General features: G+C 45.2%; 1 protein-coding gene across 2 annotated transcripts in view; it reads right to left on the reverse strand.

The window, feature by feature from the left end:
- Positions 1-24361, reverse strand: part of Samd4a (sterile alpha motif domain containing 4A) — a 221675-nt gene that overhangs the window by 33433 nt on the left and 163881 nt on the right. The window contains exons 3-5 of one of the 2 annotated variants that reach the window (XM_052191696.1): positions 20212-20475; positions 9770-9879; positions 7687-7773 (exon numbers count right to left, since the gene is read on the reverse strand). In XM_052191696.1, the coding sequence (XP_052047656.1) occupies positions 7687-7773; positions 9770-9879; positions 20212-20475 (461 nt within the window). The remainder of the gene's footprint in view (positions 1-7686; positions 7774-9769; positions 9880-20211; positions 20476-24361) is intronic. The other variant, XM_052191698.1, reaches the window with a different exon arrangement.

Here is a 24361-nt window from a genome sequence, read left to right on the forward strand (position 1 = left end):
ACAGTCAAAGAAAATGCAAAATGCATAAAGCTGGTAACCCAAAACATCCAGGAACTCCAGGACACAATGAGAAGACCAAACCTAAGGATTATAGGTATAGTTGAGAGCGAGGATTTATATCTTAAAGGCCCAGTAAATATCTTCAACAAAATTGTAGAAGAAAACTTTCCTAACCTAGAGAAAGAGATGCCCATGAACATATAAGAAGCCTTCAGAACTCCAAACAGACTAGACCAGAACAGAAAGTCCTCCTGGCACATAATAATCAAAACACCAAATTCACTAAACAAAGAAAGAATAGTAAAAGCAGTAAGGGGAAAAGGGCAAGTAACTGATAAAGGCAGACCTACCAGAATCACACCAGACTTCTTACCAGAGACGATGAAAGCTAGAAGATCCTGGGCAGACCTCATACAGACCCTAAGTGAACACAAATGCCAGCCCAGGCTACTATACCCAGCAAAATTCTCAATCATCATAGGTGGCAAAACCAAGATATTCCATGATAAAACCAAATTTACACAATATCTGTCCACAAATCCAGCCCTACAAAGGATAATTTATGGAAAATGCCAACACAAAGAGGGAAACTACACCCTAGAAAAAGCAAGAAAGTAATCTTTCAACAAACCCAAAAGAAGATACCCACACAAACAAAAAAATAACATCAAAAATAACAGGAAGCAATAATCACTATTCCCTAATATCTCTTTAACAACAACGGACTCAACTCCCCAATAAAAAGACATAGACTAATGAAAAAATTTCTCATGTAAATCTTCAGTTTTATCAGAAAATGTTTATAATTCCACTTTCAATCAACTTAGGAATACTTTTATACCTACCATTATTATATCTATATAAAATTTTCCATGACAATCTTCAATTCTAACATGTTTTTCTACATTTTCTACAATTTTATCTGAAATATTTTCCGCGTAAATCTTCAATTCTATTATAAAATGTTTCTATCCCATATTTCAATTAATTTAGCAATGTTTTACATGTCTACCACTTTACTCTTTAATTTTCCATGAAAGTTGTCAATTTTAACGTGTTTATCTGAAATATTTTCCATGTAAATCTTTAATTTTATCATAAAGTGTTTTTACTTCCCTTTACTTCCCCTTTCAATAAACAAAAACAAAAACAAAAAACAAATGAAGCACTTTATATCCTGAGATCCCAGATTAGCAAGAAGATGATATTAAAAGCTTGACATACAAAATTCCAAAGCATTTCTAAGATCTTCTTGTATCAGGACAATGGCTTGATGGTGTCAATGAACGTAGACTTGAAGAACATGAGAACTCTGAGCCCAGCCTTTCCCATGAGTAGACAGGACAAAGGAAAGGTGCCAGGGGCAGGCTTGGGGTACAACTCAGTTCTGAAAGACAGCAGACATTGGCAAGCCAAACTCTTTCAACTGTTGGGAGGCTGCTCTTTGGGTGGTGTGTGTGTGTGTGTGTGTGTGTGTGTGTGTGTGAGTGTGTGTGTAAATGAAGCTTGAACTGTGATTTGATCTAGTTGCCACAAGTTTTATTTAGGAAGGAGGTGAAATTCTAATTAGCCCCAGAAATATCCCAGCCCTGCTCAGCACTGCCGTATGGTCTAAGTTGAAGAGAAAGTGAGCCACCTCTGCTCCCAGGACTCTTAGGCTTTGGATACAAGTTCTCCCTCTTTGCATCAAGTTGGCCTGGAAGTCAAAATCTTCCGGCCTCAGCCTGAGTCTCAGTCCTGTACCCTGTGACACCTAGAGCAAGACGACCATTTGCCTCTGAGAAGAGTGCTTCTGGGGGGACACAGTGGGATGGGGAGCCAGGTCTGATCTGCCCTCAACATGTGCTCCTCATTGTTCCCACCTTCCCTGGAGTCTGGGGTCAGCGTGGGACTGGTGCCCCTGCCTTTGGGCCTTGCCTTGATCTGAGAAAAGGGCAGGGTAGGTGGAGACAAGCTAGTTAAATTAGCCATATTCAAAGAATACCTACTGCCTCTCCTGACTCAACCACCGGAGAAATGCTTGTAGTGTAAGAGTTTCAACCTCCTGTCCAGCACATCTCTGAAGAAAGGGAGGGGGCAGGTGGGGCCAGCCAGGGACCACATGAGGCCTTGCTGTGACATCTCCGTGGCCAATGTCACCCAAATGCATTTGAGACACTGTCAGTTGCTCCAGAGCCCTTTCTGGGTTGTGCCACATGGCTGGACTGCATGGTTCGTGTGGGAGATTTTGGTTATACTAAGAACTAAATTGTTTGCCAGGAAACCGATATACCCAAACATTAGCTCCTATGTTAACCTACAAGGGTGGCAGTGTGACCACACCAAAAGAGGGAACCGCAGATGGCTTAGTTAGTAAAATGCTTGTTTTGACAGTTGTAACCTAGAAGTTACATTGATGATGATGATGATGATGATGATGATGATAATAATAATAATAATAATGATGATGATGATTCCGGTGTACTAGTAATCCCAGAGCTGAGGAGAAAGAGACAGGTAGATGCTTGTAGCTTACTGACTAGGTAGCCTAGCCTGTTTGTGAGTTCTAAGTTAGTGACAGACCCTGTCTCAATAACTTGTGACCATCAAGTTCACATTCCAGATCTCCAAGGAGTGCCATATTGAGAAGCAGGCCAGGAGATAGTCTGAACAGAACTCAGTCTGGTGTTCTCCTTAACCCGTGGGGATTAATTTTCCACCCTGACAAATCTATGGATCCTTCCTGCCCCAAATATAACTCTACAGTGTAAACATCAAGGCAAAGGGAAGGTATTAATGGCCCCTATTCAGAGCTACCAAGCAAGGATGTGTGAGAAAGCAGATGACAGGAAGTCAGGCCCAGAGATCTCTCAGGGACAAGTAGGAAAGAAATTACAGTGACATCAGTCTAGCACTGGCCTTCAAGGAGGACAGTTGGCAAAGTGCTTGTTTCGTAAGTTGCAATCCCTAGTGGGAGGAAGGTTGGTTTGATATCTTTCCTGGGCATAGGATAATAACAAGGTGTAAACCATTAGAAAGAGAACTTTGAGCACCATAGTGCTCCTAGCTTCTATGTGACATGTCAGGACATCCTTTCCCTCCAGGTGGTGAGAATTTGAAGCTTTCGTATTATACAAAGCTCCCACCTCTCCCTACATCTGTTCTCTCTTTGTTCTCCCCCTAGTCTGCAGTTGAGCTCAATAGCAGCTGGGCACTGTTCTAGGCTGGGAACATAAAAACAAATCCTCATCCCCAGAGACTCCGTGTTCCTCAGACCCATATGGCAAGATAGTATGAAGACAGGACAGGGGCTCAGGGCTGAGAGGTGGGCCTGCTGGCTTACAAATTCATGATCTCTCTTCTCTCTCTCTCCTACTGTCTATCTCTCCTCTCTCTCCATCTGTCTGTCTGTCTCTTCTCTCTGTCCCTCCCCCCCCCCCCGTGTGTGTGTGTGTGTGTGTGTGTGTGTGTGTGTGTGTGTTGCATTTATGGAATAGACCAGCAAACAGCACGAGGGACAATGGGATGGAAGGAGGGATACCAAGAGATGAGGGGAGGAGACTGTGAAGATGGAGTCGGCTTGCTGATGCTGATGGAGTTGGGTGTGCTCCTCTGAGTCCCACTTTCTCATAAGAAGCGACTGTCCTGATTGCCTTGTGAGGTGGCTGTTGTAGGGTAGATGCAATGGTGTGAGCAAAGTTGTCTTGGCTGTATCCACCTAATGTGTCTAGCTAGTATATGCTATTATTACCTAGAAATATTTGCTACTCAATACTATCAAGTTGAATTACTATTTCTCTACAGCAGTTGCTAAAAACAGGATCACTGACTGGCGTAACCTCAAAAGGCCAAGATCTAGAATGTGTGAAGAAAAGGCATAGACATCTCGAGAAGCAGTCTTCTCTCTTTGAATAGGAACAAACAGAACTTTGCATGTGTGTTAGTGCATGCGTGCACGCACGCACGCACACACAAGAATGCATCTCCCTAGATCCTTGATAACATCAAGGCTGTAGGCTGAGAAAATGGAAAAATGTTTTACAATGTGGGAATGTCTTGAAAAGGGTCAATGTATAAAAGCACATGGAGACATTTTCTTCTAAATATTAATATTAAAACAATCTCTTCCATTCTGAATTTCCTTTTCTTTTCTTGCCTTTTCAACCACTCATGAAGCCTACAGTTCTATGTTTATGCCTCATTACACAGCCATGAGTGACATCAGGCTCTCTGCTTCTGATCTTTACTGCCTTCCTGAGACCTTTTCTCACTATGGCTGACATGCCCAGCTGATCACCAGTGCAGGGGCAACGTCTGGTCTTCACAGTTCACAGCACATTCAGGGAACTTATGTGCTCAGCTTCTTCTCTGGCTCTGTAAGGAGGGCTCACAGCCCAGCCTCTGTGATCACAAGGTCCTGTCTGATGGCACTCCCTAGAGGCTGTCCTTCAGCTCTTGTCACTCAGCACACTCTTGGGGACACCCATTTCCAGTTACACCCAATTCTCTCACATCTGGGCCATTTATGACCTGCCATCTTGGAACTCCCAATCTGCTTTCTGCTCATCAGCTTGCTATTTCCATCTTGGTGTCCCACAGGTACCACAACAAACAACTCCTTTCCTCTTCAGTCCCCTAATAAGTCCTATGACTTAAATGTGCCCAAATGCCAGAGCATATGACGTAAACCTTCTAACAACTGCTAGAATCCCTCTCTATGGGCTCTGCATTTCCTCCTTCTTTGTCTCTGTTTTGGTTTAAGGTCCCATCAAAACAGCTGTGGTCTCTTTGACTGCCCCCAGCAGCATCTGGCCTCTACCCAGGTATCTAGGGAAGTTCTCTCTATGGCCTTGGTGATGACATCATCACCCCAGGTTGTGGGCTCAGCACATCCTAAGATACCCAGGGCCAGGAACCTAAGATATCCACGTACCACTCACAGTTATCCTGCAAGGATGGGCAAAGTGCGTCCAAACATCTGTTCAGCAAGCATTCAGTAACTGAATGGAAGGTCTTGGAGCAGGTAGTCAGCAGCTTCTACGGATTATGAACTAGCTATGGGCGGGGTCCCAGCCATCTCCTTAGAAATGCTGGTTCTATGTGAGGTAAGAATGCCAGAGGCAGGCAGAGGAATGGTGATGACCATTCCAACAGTGCCATCAGCTGGGGTGGGAGAATGCCTCTAGCTGAGTCTCTGAGCCACCAGTATTAACAGGTGACAGCTCCCTCCCTAAAACAGCAAGGAAGATTCCAGGAGATCAAAGGAGAGAGTTGGGGGCTCAGTCCTCAAGGATGTATAGGGAGAGACCCTGGCAGTCAGGGTATCAGAACATGCGGTGTCAGCTTAGTGCAGCCATCCAACAGGCCTGGCTTTCCTCTCTCCAGGAAGTCAAAGACAATGAGCTTGTTTTTGCCTTACTCAGTCCCGGCCATCATGCACTTGGCATCTTTTTATCTTTTCCATTTCAGGAAACCATGGTGGAAACATTGTTGTATAGTCAATGTAATTATGGGTATAACTCTAGAACACAGAGCATCCCTGACTTAACTGATGCCAAGTCAAAAGAACATGACCCTCTTAGCACACACAGACACACAGATACACAGACACAGACACACAGAGACACACAGATACACAGACACAGACACACAGAGACACACAGACACACACACACAGACACACACAGACACACACACACAGACACACACACACAGACACACACACAGACACACTCAGACACACAGACACAGACACACACAGACACACACACATACACAGACACACACATAGACACACACACAGACACACACACACAGACACACAGAGACACACAGACACACACACACAGACACACATAGACACACAGACACACACACACACAGACACACACACACAGACACAGACACACACACACAGACACACCCAGGCACACACACAGGCACACACACAGACACACACACACAGACACACACACACAGACAGACACACACATACAGACACACACATAGACACACACACACACACACACACACACACACACACACACACACACGGTACATGAATCTCAGCTCTAGGATGAGGGCAAGAGGGAGCTGTGCTTCCTTACCCATGGAGGCTCTTAATGAATTCCTAAAGGATGCTCCAGAAACGAGAAGGAACAGGCTTACAATATAATCTTCATTCAGAACACTTTCTGTAGTTTCCAATGGACACGGAGTAAATTGGCCTTTTGAATGTTCTCCAAAAGAGAACAGTTTCTTAGATTAAAAATAGCCATAATCACTGTTAGACAAGCTGCTTGGCAGAGGAGTTAGCAGAAAACTAAGACCACCAGCCAGACCTCAGGTTGAGGTGGAGAATTTGCACGTAATGTAATTCCCTTTGTATAGGAGCGCTCGCTAATCACAGATGAGCATGAGAGCAGTTCTTACCTATCTGCCCAAAAAGATTTATTTATTAAAAAATTCATTTATTTATTATATGTAAGTACACTGTAGCTGTCTTCAGACACTGCAGAAGAGGGTGTCAGATCTCGTGATGGGTGGTTGTGAGCCACCATGTGGTTGCTAGGATTTGAACTCAGGACCTTAACCACTGAGCCATCTCTCCAGCTCCCTCCTCCCCCCCCCCAAAGATTTAAAAAGCATTTTCCTGATACAATATGTATATTTTCCAAATATAAATGATATGCCTTATGGTACATATTAAATGCAACTTAACATAGTATCTATAAAATTAAGTGCACATGTATTTTTGTGAACAACTTAAAAAAGCATCCCCATTCCATTAAATCACCTGCTTTAGGAACTTGCTAGAGCCCTGCCTTTCTTAGTACTCCGCCCCTTCCTAAAGGCTCCCTGGATTTTCTAAGAGGTTCAAACTCACAATAATCTACAGCTTGTGTGGACAGCTAGTGAAATGCCGGGCATCTAAGAAACTGCTCTCAACGCCAGAGTAAACAGGTAGCTTCACAAACAAGGGAGCATTGTCAGTCTGCAGCCATCTTTTTGTTTCCATGAGAAAAATCAGCACAGAAAGGAACGTGGGACCCATAATTCACTCATCACTGCCGGCCAGTGTCAGGATGCACAGTTGCAGATTGTTTTTGGCGTTACACATTTTTGTAGTGGTTCCCGCCTGAGTCATGGAGATGGATCCTGTGGTTAAGCTGAAGTCTAAAGCCAACTCTCTCTGTGCCCACACTTCTGATTCCCCGTGAAACCTGCAGTAAGCCTGCTGATGTTTGCCCCTCCTGGATGGCTTTCTCCAAACCAGACACGAGGGCTAGATAGCAGGCACAGGCACAGGCACAGGCACAGGCACAGGCACAGGCACAGGCACAGGCACATCAGTATTGCATGTGCTGTTCTGTGTCTGCTGTTACTGTGTGTAGGACAGCTCACCAGACTGTGGTTGCCTGCAAGGCCGAGGTGACAGACAGCACAGGGGGAGCATTGGCTTCAGCTCACCCAAGGCAAGGCGCAGTAGGTCACCAGCAGCTTGGACCCAGAGGATTTAGTTCATTACATCATCGGGATCCAAGGAAGCCTGGATAACCAGGAACCCTCCTGTTGGTCATTTCCCTTAATCTGACAGACAGGGAAGTCACATGGCACCCTATATAAGTGACACTCTAAACTGTGCTCCTTTAGTTTGTGTTCCCACAAAGAAGGTGGAAATGTCCCCCAGGCCAGTTGCTCACTTACCCTTTCCAAAGACTTCAGGAGGTTCTGTCTTTCTTTGAGCTTCTGAATACTGATCACAATTTTGTGTCTTGCACCTTTGGTGACATTCTGTAATCAGATGCAACAATATATTAGAACATATCATATTCAGGAATCAGCTAGAGTCTCTCGGAGGCTGCTCTGTACTTAGGCTTTTGTTCCTATGTGTTCACAGGTAGGCCAGGACGCATTATTTCTCTCTTGTTGCTACCACTGTCTGAAAGCCTTCTTAGTCAATATACTGACTCTGTATACATCATCGGGATCCAAGGAAGGACCGTTAGGACAGACAGCTACGTACCAGCCGGTCATCCCACCCAATGTGAGATGTCTCCACCTTCACCACGTTAAACGACCCTGTTGGGTTTTGTTCAGGACGCTCCTGTCCTCAGGTTGTGTCACTTCAGTCCCTCTTGGTTTCTCTGGAGGCTGCAGAATTGTTTATTCTTTGCTTTCTCAGGGCAAAGGACGTGAAGCCCAGTGCTGCCCATGTACACCACTACACAGGGAAGATCTTTCTGTTCCTTTAGAACTTTTTCCTTTCCGTTATTAAAAGTGGAATTTACTTCCCTCTAGGTAAACATGCAGAGTTGTGGATTTTTTAATTTTAAACTGGCCACAGCAGTCAGTGGGAAGACTTCCTTAGAGCCTTGTTGATTATAGTCGCTGCGTACTTCCCAGTCAAGGGTCTCTTTCCCTAAGCGGGTCTCTAATGCAGCGCTCTGGCCATCTTTGTTCCCTGGCAGCCGTTCCAGAGTTCCTCCTTCGCCAGTGAAGGGCAGGGGTTGGCGGGGGCATCTCTGCCCCTGCAAACATGGGGGCTGAGTTTCTGTTTCGATGTGCTTTTCGGATCCAGTGAATTAAATTATTTTTTAAAAGTTTGTGTCAGGCTCTGGCGCTGCCCTCCTTGGCTGGACTTTCTTCTTTTAAATCTGAACAACTGACGACTTGGGTTTTCCTCCCAACTTTGACCTAAACACAGATTGCTCTTTGAAATAGTTCCTGTCAACCCCTGGGATCTGAAGCAGTAGCTGAGATACAAAAAGTGGTGGGAGAAATGTCAGGGACTGAAATTAGTGCCTTTCATTCTCTGAGAGTGTGCAGTGACTCTGGGCTTTGTCTGGTCCTCAGTCCTGGTAGTTAGCCAGGCCTGCAGAGGGGCTCTGAGGGAACTGGATAAGCAGCAGGAAAGCCGAGGTCAGTGGGGAGCCATGTGGCAGCCAGGCCCTGCCCTGCATGCTCCAATCTCTCCTTCCTGTGGGACGAATATTAACTCATTTAGACCACAAGTTTCTTCAAATTGTAGCTCAAAGGAAACTGGGGTCAATTGGAAAAAGTGCAAATAGCATTTTAAACAAGAGAAACAAAACCATACATTAGATCTGTTAGCCAGAGCCTGGCATGGCAGAAATGGTCTCAGTTTGGGGGGTGCTGTTGATGGGTGTTTGTACTCAGACTTTGGGGAGAGAGGCTTAAGAAAGAAGGAGGGATTCTGTTCTTTTATGACTTCATTTGGGGGTGGTCAGAAGAAAGTGTTTTAAAAAATTTACTCTGATCTCAATTAAGACCAGTGTGAACAGATTTTGGAGAAGTGTCATGGAGTGGCTACTGTTTCCACTGGCCGGTCTAGTTAGAAGTTAGTGCATGTGTGACCAGACTGGATGAACGGATAAGGAATCTGTCCCTATCCAAACAAGTCTTGGCTTGATAGAGGGAAGGGAAGAACCGTGGGGCAATCTCTTTGGAACACTGATGTGATACCACACCTAGGCAGCACCACGGCTCTTCCTTAGCACCCAGAGTTTGAAGGCACACTTGGCTGGCTCTGTCTTTTCCTAACTTCCTCTCCCTTTCCTTGCCCTGCGACTGCCTGCTGATCTTTCTATTTCACTGTACTGTCAAGGTAAGAAGCTAGTTTACTCACCACAGGGCGCCAGCCAGCACTCCTAGATCTGGGCAAGCTGCTGGGTGAATAAGATCTGTTTCTGAGTCCAAACAAGGTCTGTTCTAGGCTGAACCTTAAGACCTTGTCTCATGGAAGGCCTCCCCCCCCCCAGGCATGTACCTGAGCCTCCAGTTGACACTCCGTGAGGGCCATCATTTCCTCGTAAGTCATCTGTGAGAAGAGTGCAGCGTATTTGTGCAGGCGGAGGCTTTTTAACCAAGCTGGAACATCTATGGTGCAAGATGTGCAAGAGATGGAAGGAGAAATGAAAGGGACAAGGAGGGATGGCGGCAGATGGGAAGGCAGAGAGGGGGAGGGCGATGGCCAGAGGGGAAAAAAGAAAAAGTTGTTATTACTTAATTTAGGCAGCAAATGTTGGCTCAGAAAGCTTAGGACTAACACTGGCAACCCCCACTGGGCCCTAAATTCTACCTAAATCAGGGATTGCTAACTTTGGGGTTTAACTATTTCAGGAGAAACAGGAATTCCTTAGAATACTTGTGTGTGTGTGTGTGTATACAGTTCTCTAGGTAGTTTTCCATAACACCTTTAAAGTTATCAAAGGAGTTCATCACAATAAAATAAAACCCAAAGGGCTACTGCTTTAGCCAGGCCAATTCACTGTTGTCTTGGGAAGAACTGGCTTAAAAAATGTCCAAAGTAGATATAATAGTTTATACCCTCAAGACACTCTTTTTTTTGAAGCTTAGGTAAATCTCTGAAAGCTATGTCAGCCACTTCTAGAAGCTAGAACCATTTGCAGTAGTTGTAATTCTCTGCCTGGTGTTTCTTTCACCGTCCCTAGCCCCCTGTGGGTGAAGGGTATCCTGGACGACCAGCATGGCCACTGTCGAGGGACAGCTGCTAGTCATTCCTCCATAAGAAATATCATCACCCAGAGGGTCCAAACCTTGCCTAGACCACAGGATAAAGGAAAGGCCAGGGCACAACTGAAGCAAATCCCAAGTGTGGTGGTTTAGAGTTAAGAATGTAACTGGATTGAAAAGCTACTGAGTCATTAGCATATTTTGCTAATTGCAACCAAAATAAATCATTTACCCAAAGTCTCAAGTCAGAATTTTTGAGCTAAGATCTGGAATCATCTTTCCCTAACCCTATTCACCATACAGATGGCAGCATTGTGCCTTTAAGTCTGGATCACAGAGAAAGAATGTGGTCAGGTGGGGACTGGAACCCAGGACCTTCTGCATCTCAGCTCTCTGCTATGTTGCACCAAGGACTACAGAGATCACCAGCCATAGAGCTAAGTGAATAGAGACTGCGAGTATTTTGAGAATCCAAAGCACTGGGTCAGTATCATTCTTGCTTTCTGTAGGGCATTATCATATTGCTAATCATACTGGTCACAAGATTTTGTACCATTGATTATGAAGTGTTTTACTCAGAGGCACTGATGAGCCAGCCACACACGTTCAAAGATAGATGGGAACTTCAGTTTCCAATGTGTAGAGTAGATAGCCAGGGCTGATGGAGGACAGTTTGCCTCCCAGGAAAACCAAACTCGGGCTCAGGGAGTGTGGACAGGGTTGGTCTCCTTAAAGAAAGTCAGGCACGGCAGGTGATGACTGGCCTGCTGAGCGATCTTGTGCAGACTAAAGATGGAAGATTTCTGAGAATTAGAATTGAACATTCAATTAAGGACAGACTCCATTGTTTCAGGCTAGAAATTACTTGATTCTGTGTCTGGAAGGCCTTCAATCTTCGTGACAAAAGAGAGTCCCTCTGAGACCTTCATTAACTAAACTCAGACAAGGCTTCTCCAGGTACACACATGCTAACTCCTACCATAATGTGCAGCACCAACCACCTCTGGATCACCATGTCCAGACATACTAGTCCTGAGTCTGTTACTTTTCCTGATATAACGTCCTGGAGCCCTTTTCCTAGACTTCATTCTCTGTCAGCTATTTGCTCAATAACTGTGGAAACAATGGTAACACCTGTGCAGACAAGGGTAGCCATGCTAACTACAGCTCTGGTGTTCTGACCACTTGGTCACTAGGATTTGTATTTGTCATTCATAGCTTTAAAAAAAATCCCAAACCACTGCCCAGAAAACACAACAGTCATGATTCAGAGAAGTCTGGGTAATCCAATGCTAAACTTGGACACAGTTCATCACAAGAGGGATGGAGCAGTTCCAGGAACCCTTCTTGTTCTTGTTTTCTTCTTTTCCTCTTCTTCTCTTTCTTTCCTTCCTTCCTTCCTTCCTTCCTTCCTTCCTTCCTTCCTTCCTTCCTTCCTTCCTTCCTTCCTTCCTTCCTTCCCTTTCTTTTCTGCTCTCTCTCTCTCTCTCTCTCTCTCTCTCTCTCTCTCTCTCTCTTAACCAAATGCCCTAAGCTTAGTCATGCAAAGTCCACTGATGGTAAGATGAATAAAATCCTCAGACTTAAAGATACATTGCAAACTGGGTGTTTTAAAAGCCAAAGTGACAATAGGGTTTAAGTCAGAAAGCATGAGGGGCAACTCTTGGCTTACTAAGTGCTAGTTTCTTTCTAGAAAGCAACTTGGACAACTGGGGTCTCTTGGGATAGGCAGAGCTGGGAGAGCTTGCCTCACTCATTTCTTCAAAATGCAGGTCAATGGGTGAAGTTTTTCTAGAAAAGGTTCCTACAACAATTTCACAACAGGATAAACTAGACCTCCCTGAAGACTTATTTCCAGACACATTCCTGGGAAATATAGCCTCCTTTGACCTGTACATCCTTAAAGAGGTCAAGTTCAGTGCCATGTATCTAAGGAGTTATCTCTCCTTCCTGCAGGGTGGATGGGTGGATGACGAGAAAGAAACCTCGGTTCTTAGGATGCAACCTCCCAGCTATACAGTAAAACTCAGCCTCTACAACAATGAATCCCGAAAGAGCAACAGAGAAGAGCGTAGCCCACCGACCATTCTCTCTCTAGTTGGAAGGGGAGAGACTTTCTCTCACCAGAGATTAAAACAGAACTCCATTAAGTGGGAAACCAGCAAGTCAAGAGTCTTGACTTTCATTCCCACAGGCAAGAATTCCAACAACTGCATTGCTGAACTCTCTAAGAAGTTAGCCAGGGATGAACTCTGAGGAAAGCTTAGATGCCAGTCTATCAGAGGCAATATTGAGAACTGTTTGAACCTCTTAGCTTGGATCTTGTCCTTTCTGTGTGAAAAGCTGTGGTTATGGTTGGAAGACTCAGGTACATGGAGACACAGAAAGTCTGGCAGAGAATCTGAAATATTCAGCATATCTGTCTTCAGAGTACAGCTGCTCAGCTTCATCTAGGTTGCTTCTGTTGGACATAGAAATGCATGTCCCAAGCTAGAGTGACATCCTCTCATGGGGTGTAAGAGAGATACTCTTGCTATAAATGAGGGGGAATTCCCTGCCAACTGAGGGAATATTATTTACTCAATATTTACTTGGTGCCACTCATACAGGTCAGACGCTGTGAAGGCATGTCCTTGTTATCAAGGAATTTGAGAGAGCATGGCTGAAACCTGTGCAAAAATTGTAACAGCTCCAGTATAAGCACCGAGAATACCCAAATCCTGGGGTAGTACAGAAGAAAGCATGCTTGGGGTTGCCAAGGTAGTGAGGGGAAGCCCCTTGAACCCCACTGCCTGGAAGAGCAGCAGCTTGGAGTCCACTGGGCAAACCACGTTGTAGAAGCCATTTCATATGGTAGGAACATCAGAAGCAAAAGTCAGAGCCATGGGGGACATTTAGGGTAGAGAAAACGCCTTGGTGAATGGTGGAAACAGAGACAGAGTGGGGACACATAGGCAGGGAGTCGTCAGGTGCCTGAGATATGAAATGTCAAAACAAGGAAAGTAGAGTTTTGTCTTGTAGGTGATGGAAAGACATTGAAATCTGCGCACTGGAAACCCGGGTGATGTATCAGAAAGATGGTAATGATCATGGGAAGGGAACTGGAGGCTGTGAGAAAGGCCAGGCTGCGAGTTTAGGAAACCTTGAGGAGGGCTTGAGGAAGGTAGGATGAAAGGGTCCACTGACACGTCAGGAAGAACCATGGAAACAGAGAGCTGAAGATGGCGCCTTTGGTTCAAGTTTGGTGAGAGGAAAAGCAAGTAGAGAATCAGCAGACCAAGACCTTGGAAGAGAGACGGGCTGAAGGACAGCCTTGTCAATACGCATGCTCGCTGGCTCCATCCTGGAAGTGAGGCAGCTACATAGCCAAGGGACACCGAAAGAAGCCAGAACAGAGCCATGGTGATGCTTTGGGAGGGCAAGCTTTGAGGGGAGAGGTCTAGGGAGAGTGGGCTCAAGCACCATCATCTATACGCATAATAGGAGACCTTGTGCTATGGGGTTCCCTTTCTTCCTGAAGCTCTTTCCAGCTCCTGTCACAGGCAATGTTGGTTTAGCTTCTCCTGGCCATTTTGGGTAACATACGTGCCATGTACACGAGGCCTTTAGCAACGGCATCAAAATTTTACACTATGCCCATTTTTCTCCTTTGGATACCTTGACCAGAGAGAGGTTGTGTGGTCACATGAGTCCACAGAGAGGTTGATGTCCTCAGCTCGCATGGAAGCTGGGTTCCAGTGAGAACCTGAGCTGCTTTTCTCTTAAGCCTTTTATGCCGGGTCTACAAAGCTGTGTGACACCAATCTCAAATGAGAACAAGCTGATGAGGGAAGCAATGGACGGCGAGAGAACCACGCATGCGCAATTCTCCACGAGAGCCTGTTAGCGGTACTCTTGGTGCCTGATGACAGAAATCAACTCTTATTCCTCACAAAGCACTAGGCTGACCTCACACAGCCTCTTCTCTAAAATGCGGCTGGCATCCTTGGTCTCTGAGGGAGAGAGGAATAGCAGAGGAGACGTGCAGAAGGACTAACGCCTCACTGTTGAAGTCAGAACGAAAGTAAATCCTGCAAGAATGAAGAGCAGCCATCTAGTGATGCCTACAAGGCTGTCTTTATTTTTGGTCAGAGCAGAAGAGAGCCTAGTTCTGTTCTAGGCACTGAGCAAAGGGAGGAGGTACCCTTGCTGGGCCCTCAGAAGCTGGGTCCTCTTGGGGGGAGCTCCTTGTTCCTAAGGAGTATCCAGGGTATTTCAGGAGGGCTCCCTTCTCATGGGGACATACCATGAGTCTTTGAACACGTGGATGTGGGGTGAAATACTTCAAAGTATTAGATGCAAACAGTGAACTCAGTTTCTTCTGGATGCTTCCTTTGACCACAACACTCTTCAGTGCTGTCTTTAAACAGCCCGCTTTGTACTGTAAAGAGAAGCTGAGGGTCTTAAAGGACCCAGATGAAGGCAATGCACACTCAGCAAGGAGTGGAGCTTAGAAATACCGAGACCTTCAGGACCTAGGAGGAATCCTGGGTTTGCTGTTTAAAGGCATCAGAGGTCTTAGCTTATCCGAAGCTATTAGCACAGTTCCATGGTCATAAGGACCCATTTGTGCAGTGCAGGTCACATGTAGACATCATGGAGTTAAAAAACATACATACACACACACACACACACACACACACACACACACACACACCATTGAATTTATTCTAGTTAAATGCATTCAAGACAACACCTGGAAAGGCAACTTTCTGAATCTAGATCATTCTCCATGAGAGCTGATCTGAAAAGTGTCCCAGCTGCTTCGGGGTCACACCATGCCTACCCCACCACTCAGACTTTGATGACTTCCAGAGGTACTGAACTCAAAAATCTTCTACAAGGTTTTCTCACAGTTTCTTCCCCCCCCCACCCCCAAGTAATTTCTCTTATTTCCAATCTCAGGGAGGCCAAGGCTCAAAGGCTTACATTTCCAGAACGACTCCAAAATCCAAGCCAGTTATTTGCTAGGAGACAATAAACTTTATTTGCTATGTGGAGAAAAAGTTTACTCAAGTTCCAGCTCAGAGACTCCCTTGAAAAGACAAACATCTTCCACAGTCAATGGCCTTCTCCGTTCTTAACAACTGTGTGTCTGTCAAGGTTACTGCAGCCAGGAGTTCCCCCCTTTTGTCTCTATTATGTCTATACACACATAATACATCAAGTTCTATTGTCTCCATATTTCTGTGCTAATGGGAAGTGTCAAGTCACAAGTATACCCAGTTGATGTTATTCTGCGATAAAGAATCTACAACTTCCACCAAGAGCATAGAGTACCAATGTCTGCTTCCTCATCCGGGCAACCATTCTTCCTACAGCCAGATTCCCAGGCTTCCGCACTTGCGGAATGTGGTCCTCCAGAGGAATTTCCCAACACCCTTTCATGTATTCACAACACTGAAACTGCTCCTCTGGGCTGGGGAGGAGCATGGCACCCTCATGGGGTCCACTGAGCACTTGCACACCTTCCCAGGACTCTTGAAGCTTCCCACATTTACTGTGCCCCCAAATTGTCCCTCATTACTTCCCATAGGCCCTGCACTGTAGAGGACATCTTTAGGTGTCCCAGGCAGAAACCTAGGGACCATTCGAAATGCCACCTGCTCACCACTGTTCACATTCAGAGGTCACCGAGTCTTTACAATTCAGTTTCTCATGGAGGACCTGTGTCACACTCCTTGGTCTCCAGTCTCACTGACACTGACATCAGTCCGGTCTCACCTCATCTACTACTGAACAACCTTCCGACTCTCCATTGGCTTTCAAATCCAGAATCCCCTCTCCTCTACTTTCATGAGTACTGCATGCATCACTGTGAAGGCTCCTTTCTAAGATGCAGATCTAAGCAGGTGGTCCTATTTTAGAAATTCCTTCAACAATTTCAGAATAGAAGGCACAATCCTTTTAAAGGTCAAGGAGCTTCCTCTGCAGCTCTGTTTCCCACGTGCCTTTTATACTCTAGTCATGGGCTGCGCCCCTACCTCACACAAGTTCACAATGCTGTTCCCTCAGCACAGAATTCCGTCTGTTTGTTCTGGTTGACCTGTAATCATGCTCTAAGGCTCAGATCCAGATCTCACCCCTCTAGAGAAGTCCCTCCTGTTTGAATTAGGGCTGGTCTTGGTGATTGTCTCACATCAGGACAAATGTTTAAGAGATCACATTCCACAGCAGAGTCCCCACATCAGGTATCTGGTGTTCTGTGAGTCTCCTAGACCTAGAGAACCCCTCCCCCTCTGTCTCCTCAGGGCCCCGTAGGTGCAGAGAAGCCCAATGGCTTAAATGAGGACAAAAGGGAGCCAGAGATTCTTCCCTATACCAAAGCCATACCAGGAGCCCTGGCCCTGTGATAGACTTCTGGGTGTTGACTGCATCACCTCCCAGGGCTCACCATGCAGCTCTGAGTGACAGATCTGCTCCTCCACTGACAGGCTGCCTTCTTTCTAGGAAAGAAATGACTGAGTAACATAAGACTTCCTTCTCTTTCCCGACCAAGATAAGAGCTAAAAGCGTACATTCAATTCATCAGCTACCTGGGGGATGAGGGATATTATAACTGAGTACCAACTTAGAATCAAGAGTCTCTCCCCTGAGATAAGTCACGGTGAAGCTTTTCAACAGAATGGGGAGACCTGAATTTAAGCCATAGCCAGCATAGTCAGTCCAAATCTTTACAAGGAGCTGCCCCCTTAGGGATTGGTAACAGGAACATTCCATATTCTGGCTCAGGTTGCTGTCTGAGGCTTTTAGTGGCTACTCAATCCCATTCTTTCCCTTTAGTCTGAATCTCTACCTATTCCACAGAGCCAACCCAAACCCTAGGACAAGTGTTTACTAGAAAAAGCAAAGCACAGAGATTCAGGAGGAAGCAATTAATCCTCTAAGGGTTTATTCTGCATGCTTGACCCAAGAGGTATGTTCCCAAAGGAGGATGGTGGCCAAACTGGCTAGTCAGTCCGGATGAGGAAATAGGCAAGAACAAGCCTGCTCTTGCAGCCATGCACACCAGGTGGCCAGAAAAATGAATGCAATTATGGTGGCTTTGATTTTTTTTTCCCCCAAAGACGTGAGGTGAGGGTGATGTATACACCCGGAGGATTTGGGACTCTTCCAAATTCTACTCCAGCTTCCTTGTTCTTGCAGACCAGACATTTGCCAATTAGAAAAACAGCCATTTGGTGATGGCCCAAGTGTCTCTGTTCCTGCCAAGGGACCCAAGGCACAGGAAAGTAAGCATGGGGCGAGGGGGGGGGATCGCATCCATAGGAAGGCTCTTCTCAGATTCACATCAGTCGACTCCATAATCCACTGTTCAGAAAGTGGGAATTGATTTGGAAATTTACAAAGTCATCTGATTTTAGGCCTGGAGATCAAATGACAAGTCCTTGGGATTGGCATATTAAGGGTTGCTTCTTAGATGGAACTTTACAATAGGGTTGGATACAGAACATTCATGCTCAACAAATACTGGGCCTATGCCACTTCAGAATGCTAGTGTTTCAGGGTGTGGGCATTTCTACCATCTGATACGGTCAGTTGAATTGACGATGTATTCTCCCTATAAATAGAATTCTTTATCATCAATTCCGTTTCTTCCCTTGAGTTTTCCCCAGTTACTTGCTAGTGTCTCTATACATGGATGATCCCATCTACTTCTTTAAGAAAAGGTAAGTTCAATAGATCAAAGAAGGCAGAAACACATGGAGAAGGTCTTCCTTCCAGCCAGCCGCCAAGCAGCCTCTTTTTCATTGATATCTATGTGCTCACAATGAAAATCTGGGATGTGACATTTTGTCTGAGTGATTCTGTGACTGACAAAATTTCAAGAATTCCAGAGATAGGAGTCAAAGGAGATTATCCATAGATAACCCTTGAGTTCTAGAAAGTCTTTAACGTTTATAAAAACCAAACTAAACAAACAAAATCCAACCAGCAGGAGACTCATTTTTAATTTTCCCTTTTGCTCATATTGCTTTAATAATTGATATATTATCTCTAGTCACTTCTTCCCTTAGAATGCTGAAAGCACACATCTACCCACTTTGGGAGAATTTTTTAGTGTGTAGAGATCCTGCAAACAAATGAAGAAATAACAGGAAAGTAAAGTAGAAAGGAGGAAGGAAGCCTATGCTGAGACACTAGGCAGTGACGTCAGCATTCTCCCAAGTAAACGGCCCATTCCTCAAGGCCCACCTTGCCGTCAGCATGTGAGTAGTGCTTCCTTGGCGTTACCAGGGGAACAACAGTCACTGTCCCAGAATCAGACTGTCCACACACTTCACCTGGATGTAGCATTCTTTGGGAACAGGTTTTGCCCACCCCACAACATTATGGTGCAGTCCCCAGAGCTCTGTGGAAGAGAGTTATACACGCTGTGTGCCAAAATGACCCACTGCATTAGCTGTTTTTAAAGACTCATGTGTATCCCCAGAGGAAAACTTCAAAACACATCCTACTTCCAAAGGTCTCTCAGCACATGCTCATTGTGAGGAGGGGCTGGACAGGGAGACATAACCACAAACTGCTCAGAGAAAGGCTGGAGGCCAGCCTCACTCCCTAAGTTGATGGACTCCACTTTCCAACCTAGCTCCCTCTTAGCTCTGGCACTGGAGAAGATGTGGGCATACACTCTGTGCCAGGTTCCTATCTTGTGAGGGGATGAGATCAAGAGACTCTTTTATAATGGCATTAGAAACAGCAAACTTCAGGACTGTATGTCAACAGCAGCATAGAGAACCCTCTCAGAGCCTGTCCTCAGCACTGTCCCAGAAGCCTGCCTGCTTATTTTCTTGCCAGCTCACATTGTTAGCAGCATGTCTCTGATGAAAATCTCCCCTAAGGACTTCTATCCCTCTAACAACTGGCATCTAAAAACACAGAATGCATGCATCCTCTGTGAGCTCATCACTGGTAATTTGGAAATCTCTGTCTCCTGAGGAGGATCTGTAGGAGAGGGTCCATTGATAGGCAATGGAGAAACATTTATTTAGGCTGCACAATATGCCTTTTATTATCAATGTGCAAATCTATTACCCGGGTTAAAACACTGATAGTTCTCATGTCCCTGAAGCAGATGCAGAGGGAAAGGCTTAAAGATTTCTTTAGACTTCAAATAAAAATGGAGTAATAAAAAGTAATATCACTACGATTCTGCATTAGGAAAAAAATAAAGTAATAAAAGATCAATGGCTTCTTTTTCTGAATTAGTTACAGGTCCCTGGCCATAGCAATGCAGAGGTGGAGTAGCTTAGAATCTTTTCAGATGGCCATATCCAGGCTAGCAGGACTCATTGTCCAAAAGTCAGTGCACAGAAAACAAAAAAGATGATGTTGACCTTTCTTACTCTGGGTTCTGGGTTGGGACAAGTGATCACTGAGCACTGATCTAGGATCAGAAATAGAAAAGTCAGGACTGTGTATTAATGGCAGCTTGAAGGCACTTTCAGAGGCTGCTCTTGGCATTGTCCCCAAAGCCTGCCTGATTGTTGTCTCAGCAGCTAACATTGTTATCAGCTGGAAGGAGACCTTGCAAGCCCTTTCCTCCAGGGCCAGCTCTGGAGCTCTGGAAGGCATGGCTTGAATGCAGGAACCTACGATGAGGGCCTGGGCTCCCTCTCTCCTGTTGACCACCTCTCTTTCCCCTTGGACTCCAAACCAAGGGAGGGCCTCTCAGTTCCTCCTGTGGTCACTCACCTTTCATCCCACTACCTTCTTCTTGGAATGTGTTACGAGCAGTGGTCTGATCTTCTAAGTGTTCACTCCCACCACTTCCTGAAGAGGCTACACTGCTTTGTGGAGACAGGGGGGCATGATCGGGTGGGAGACACTGAGGTCCTCTAGCTCGTAAGTCCTCATGAGACATCCATCCATGTCCTAGAGGCTGGTTTGGCACATTCATGGGTGGGGTAAGGGACACAGATCGTTTCAAAGGGCTGTGGTGTGCCTGGCCTGAGAGAACTGGAAAAAAAAATAGAATGAAATAGGTTATTCTCCCCACTTTAGCCTGGGACGCAGAATAACCCACAATACCTTTGAACCCTCGGAGATACCACGGCTAACTCTTACACTCCACTGGTGGCATGGTGGGCTGAATCAGGCCTGAGCTATCTTATCCTCTGCATGGTTACAAAAGAGGCTGCCTGGACTTGCTCGGTCTTAGTGCTTGTGAGTTTGGATCTGCCTTTATTTCAAACCCACAAATGAGACTTTGGAGCAGTGGACCTATTCAGTGGGCAAGGCTGCAGCTTGAAAGTGGCTATCTGACCAAGGGGAAAGAGCACGTGTTGGACAATTTTATGTTTTAAACACCAAGCATTATATTACCCGCATCGGTATGGAGGGCTTGAAGGGATGGGCAGGCTGGTCACCATCAGGGAATCTTTTCAAGGCTGATCTAGAAGCTGAATTAGTTAGTCAAGAAACTGCCACCTCTGAATGGAGGTAGAGGCACAAGGAGGGATGCCAGCGCTGACATGGCCTCAGGGTATGGGGCACGGGCAGGCATGCTGAAAGGGCTAATTCTTTCTTTTGCCCTCAGGGTTCACGTCAAATTTTAACTGGCAAACACCTTCAGGTAACAAGGCTTTCATTCAGAAGTCACAAAGCGCTCCCAGTAAGTGTGGTCAGTCCTTCCACACAGTGGGCAACAGCTGCATGGCTCCTTTTTTATTTTCCAGAAAACTAGGAAAAAGCAACAAAATGCAATAACTGGCCAAATTAAATTGAAGGCACTCAAAGGAGGGATTTAAGCAACATCAGTGCTGAGGGAGCCGGTGTTACCCTTGGGTGGTTTTGATGGGTGTATAAAGTGACTTTACAAAATAAGTCTATTCATAACTTTTCCCTCAGTCTATTTTGACTACTGCTGTACTAATGTGGAACTGAGCCACATACATTTTTAAACATTTTCCAGGGAAGCCATTAAACTCCATCTCCAGCTCTAGCCCCTCCAGTGAGGCATTTGCTGTCTTTACTTTCAGCCATGTGTTTCTTTACTGGCAAGAACTCTCTGTTTCGCAGTAGGTAGACAAGATGACTCAAATAGTGGATGGTATCGCTTTTAGACTGCATTTCTGGAGGGACAGTACCTACATAAGGACCAGAGCAAGTGATTAGCATGACCCCACTTACAAAATAAAGGCCAGAGTCAAAAGACAGACTGTTGCCAAAAAGCATGTCTGAGACAGTAATGGTATGGTCTGATGGTTAGCTGGCAACAGTCTAAGAACAACAAGGCTCAATACTTTTGGGGTCAATGTTTCCACTTGACCTTGTGTGTGAAGTGGAGCAATCAGAAGGACTAAATAATAAAAATTTCTTTATTAGCAAAACAAGTGTATTGGGGATAGGTAGGGGCGTTTTTGAGTTTAACATTTATTATCTACTTAGGAAATTTCTAATTTGAGTAGATTCTGTTGAAGACACAGGAGTTTTTTTTTTTTTTTAATCTGTCTTAGAGGTGTGAATACAACTTAAAAAAAATCCTAACAGGAGAAGAACTGGCAAAAGAAAAACAAAACAAGACAAGACAAAAACAAGTAAATAGGAAACAGCAACAAAATGAAGAGAGAAACCAATAGAAAGGAAAGCTAGACAACCAGAAGGCTCATTTCATGCCCGTCTAAGCATTTATGCAAACTTGGGCAGACTTGTCTGCAGCCTCTGAGTGCTGGAGCATTCTGGCTCAGCTCTGCGGTTTTGTGCTTCTGGTGGGGACTTCAAATGGCGCTGGCCAGGTATGACCACATTTCCAGATGGGGCGTCCTTGCACAGCTGGAATTCAAGTGAGTTTAAAACCACAGAATAGGACTTGCCAAAAATGGACCAACCAGAGCATGTGGGACCTGTGGTACCAAGGATGTTTAGAGGCAATCCCAAACTGATAAGCGACATCCATGTCTCATGGTTCATGGTTGCTGTTAGTATGGTATTTACTTTGGGTGTGTGCCCACGTGTGTATGCACATATGTACCACAGTGTTACGTAGAGGTAGGAGAACAACTGTCGGAGTTGGTTCTCTCCTTCTACTTGTGAGTTCAAAGACTGAACTTAGCTTATCAGGCTTGCTAGCAAGGGCCTTCCTCTCTGAGCCATCTTACAGGTGCCTCGATTTGATTTGGATGCTCAGATTAATATAATGTGTACGTAGTAGCTGAATTACAACATTGAATGGAGCCAATTTGTTTTCTTGGACCTAAAAGTTTCTCAGAATCCATGTTGCCTCTCACTCCTGGCGGAATGACTTGCTTGGGAAGCTGCCAGAGTCCCAGAATGCCACTGGTAATTGGGATTAGAGGTAGATATTTTCCTCACTGAATTGGCTTATAGGGAGGGATTTGAACAGACACAAAACTGTTTTTGTTGTCCTGAGCTTGAGTGAAGTCAGAGGGGAGAGGGCATGAACTTGGCTTTTGCTTCTGTCTAATAAATCACTTGTAGTTAAGATGCCAGGGTTCTTTTTCCTGGTGACTTTCCATCAAAGGCCACCCCTTCTCTATCTTAGAGGAAACCCTCTGATCCTTAGGGCTGCCCACACTCAGGTCTTTCTGAGTCATCTTGCAGGGGCAGTCAAGCATAGAACCTTACACAAAACTTCTGATACTTGGAGAAGGCTACGGGTTTACAGCTGTGCTGCACACATCATACTGAAAACAAAGGAAGACCATGCTGGGTAAATGCCCTCTTCTTTCCAGAAGAACAGAGACACAGTCAGTGCAGGCCTCTCTTCTTCTTCTTCTTTTTAAAGATTTATTTATTTATTTATTATATGTAAGTGCACTGTAGCAGTCTTCAGACACTCCAGAATAGGGAGTCAGATCTCCTTACGGATGGTTGTGAGCCAACATGTGGTTGCTGGGATTTGAACTCAGGACCTTTGGAAGAGCAATCAGTGCTCTTAACCACTGTGTCATCTCTCTAGTCCCCTCAGGCCTCTCTTCTTAATCTTTTCTTTTTAGATTTACTTATTTTTATTTTATGCTTATGAGTTGTGTCTGTATGTATGTCTGTACACCGTGGGCATGCCTGATGCTCCTGAAGGCCTGAGGACAGCATAAGATCCTTAGGAACTTGAGTTACAGGGTGTGTGAGCTGCCTGATACTGGTGCTGGGAACCGAACCTGGGTTCTCTGCAAGAGCTTCAAGTACTCTAACCACTGAGGAATATCTCCAGGTCTATCTTCTTGTAGGGAGGAGACTGAAGAGGAGAGATGACTTAGGGGTGAAGACAAACTGTAGGCCAGGCAGTCTTTGGTGTTAGATCTCATTCTGGAGTAATCAGATCTAAAGTGGCAAAGGGGGTAACAACAGGCCTGAACAGGTAGGACTGGTGCACAACTCCAGGATTAATGGGGTGGCTGGCTTGACACCATGGTTGCGTTTGTTTCTGGAACTCACCTGAAATTGTGACCCATGGGGAGAGAAGATACGGACGTTCAGGGGAAATACTAATACTAATATACTTATACTAATACTAATATACTAATACTAAATAATAATAATAATAATAATAAAACATTATTTGCTTATGAGTCAGGATGGAAGACCAGTAAAAACAGACTATGAAAAGCTATGAGAAGCCTTCTAACCTAGCTGGTGGTAGCTGCCCCAGAAGGACTCTGGCAAGAGGCTCTAGAATGCACTTGCTATTGACCGCTGTGTGGTAGCCAGTGGTTAATGATTGCTTCAGAGGGTTGTCCCAGAGTCATGTTTAAATGCTGCAGAATGAAGTGTGCCTTACAGAACATCCTTAGGGATCAGGAATTGGCAAGTTCTACTCGAGTGGAAGCCCTAAATTTATGCTGTGGTCTGTGACGTTGACAACAGTTTGTGTGTGTGTGGGGGG

This window comes from Apodemus sylvaticus, chromosome 8 (genome assembly GCF_947179515.1).
Source record: "Apodemus sylvaticus chromosome 8, mApoSyl1.1, whole genome shotgun sequence".
NCBI classification, from domain to species: Eukaryota; Metazoa; Chordata; class Mammalia; order Rodentia; family Muridae; genus Apodemus; species Apodemus sylvaticus.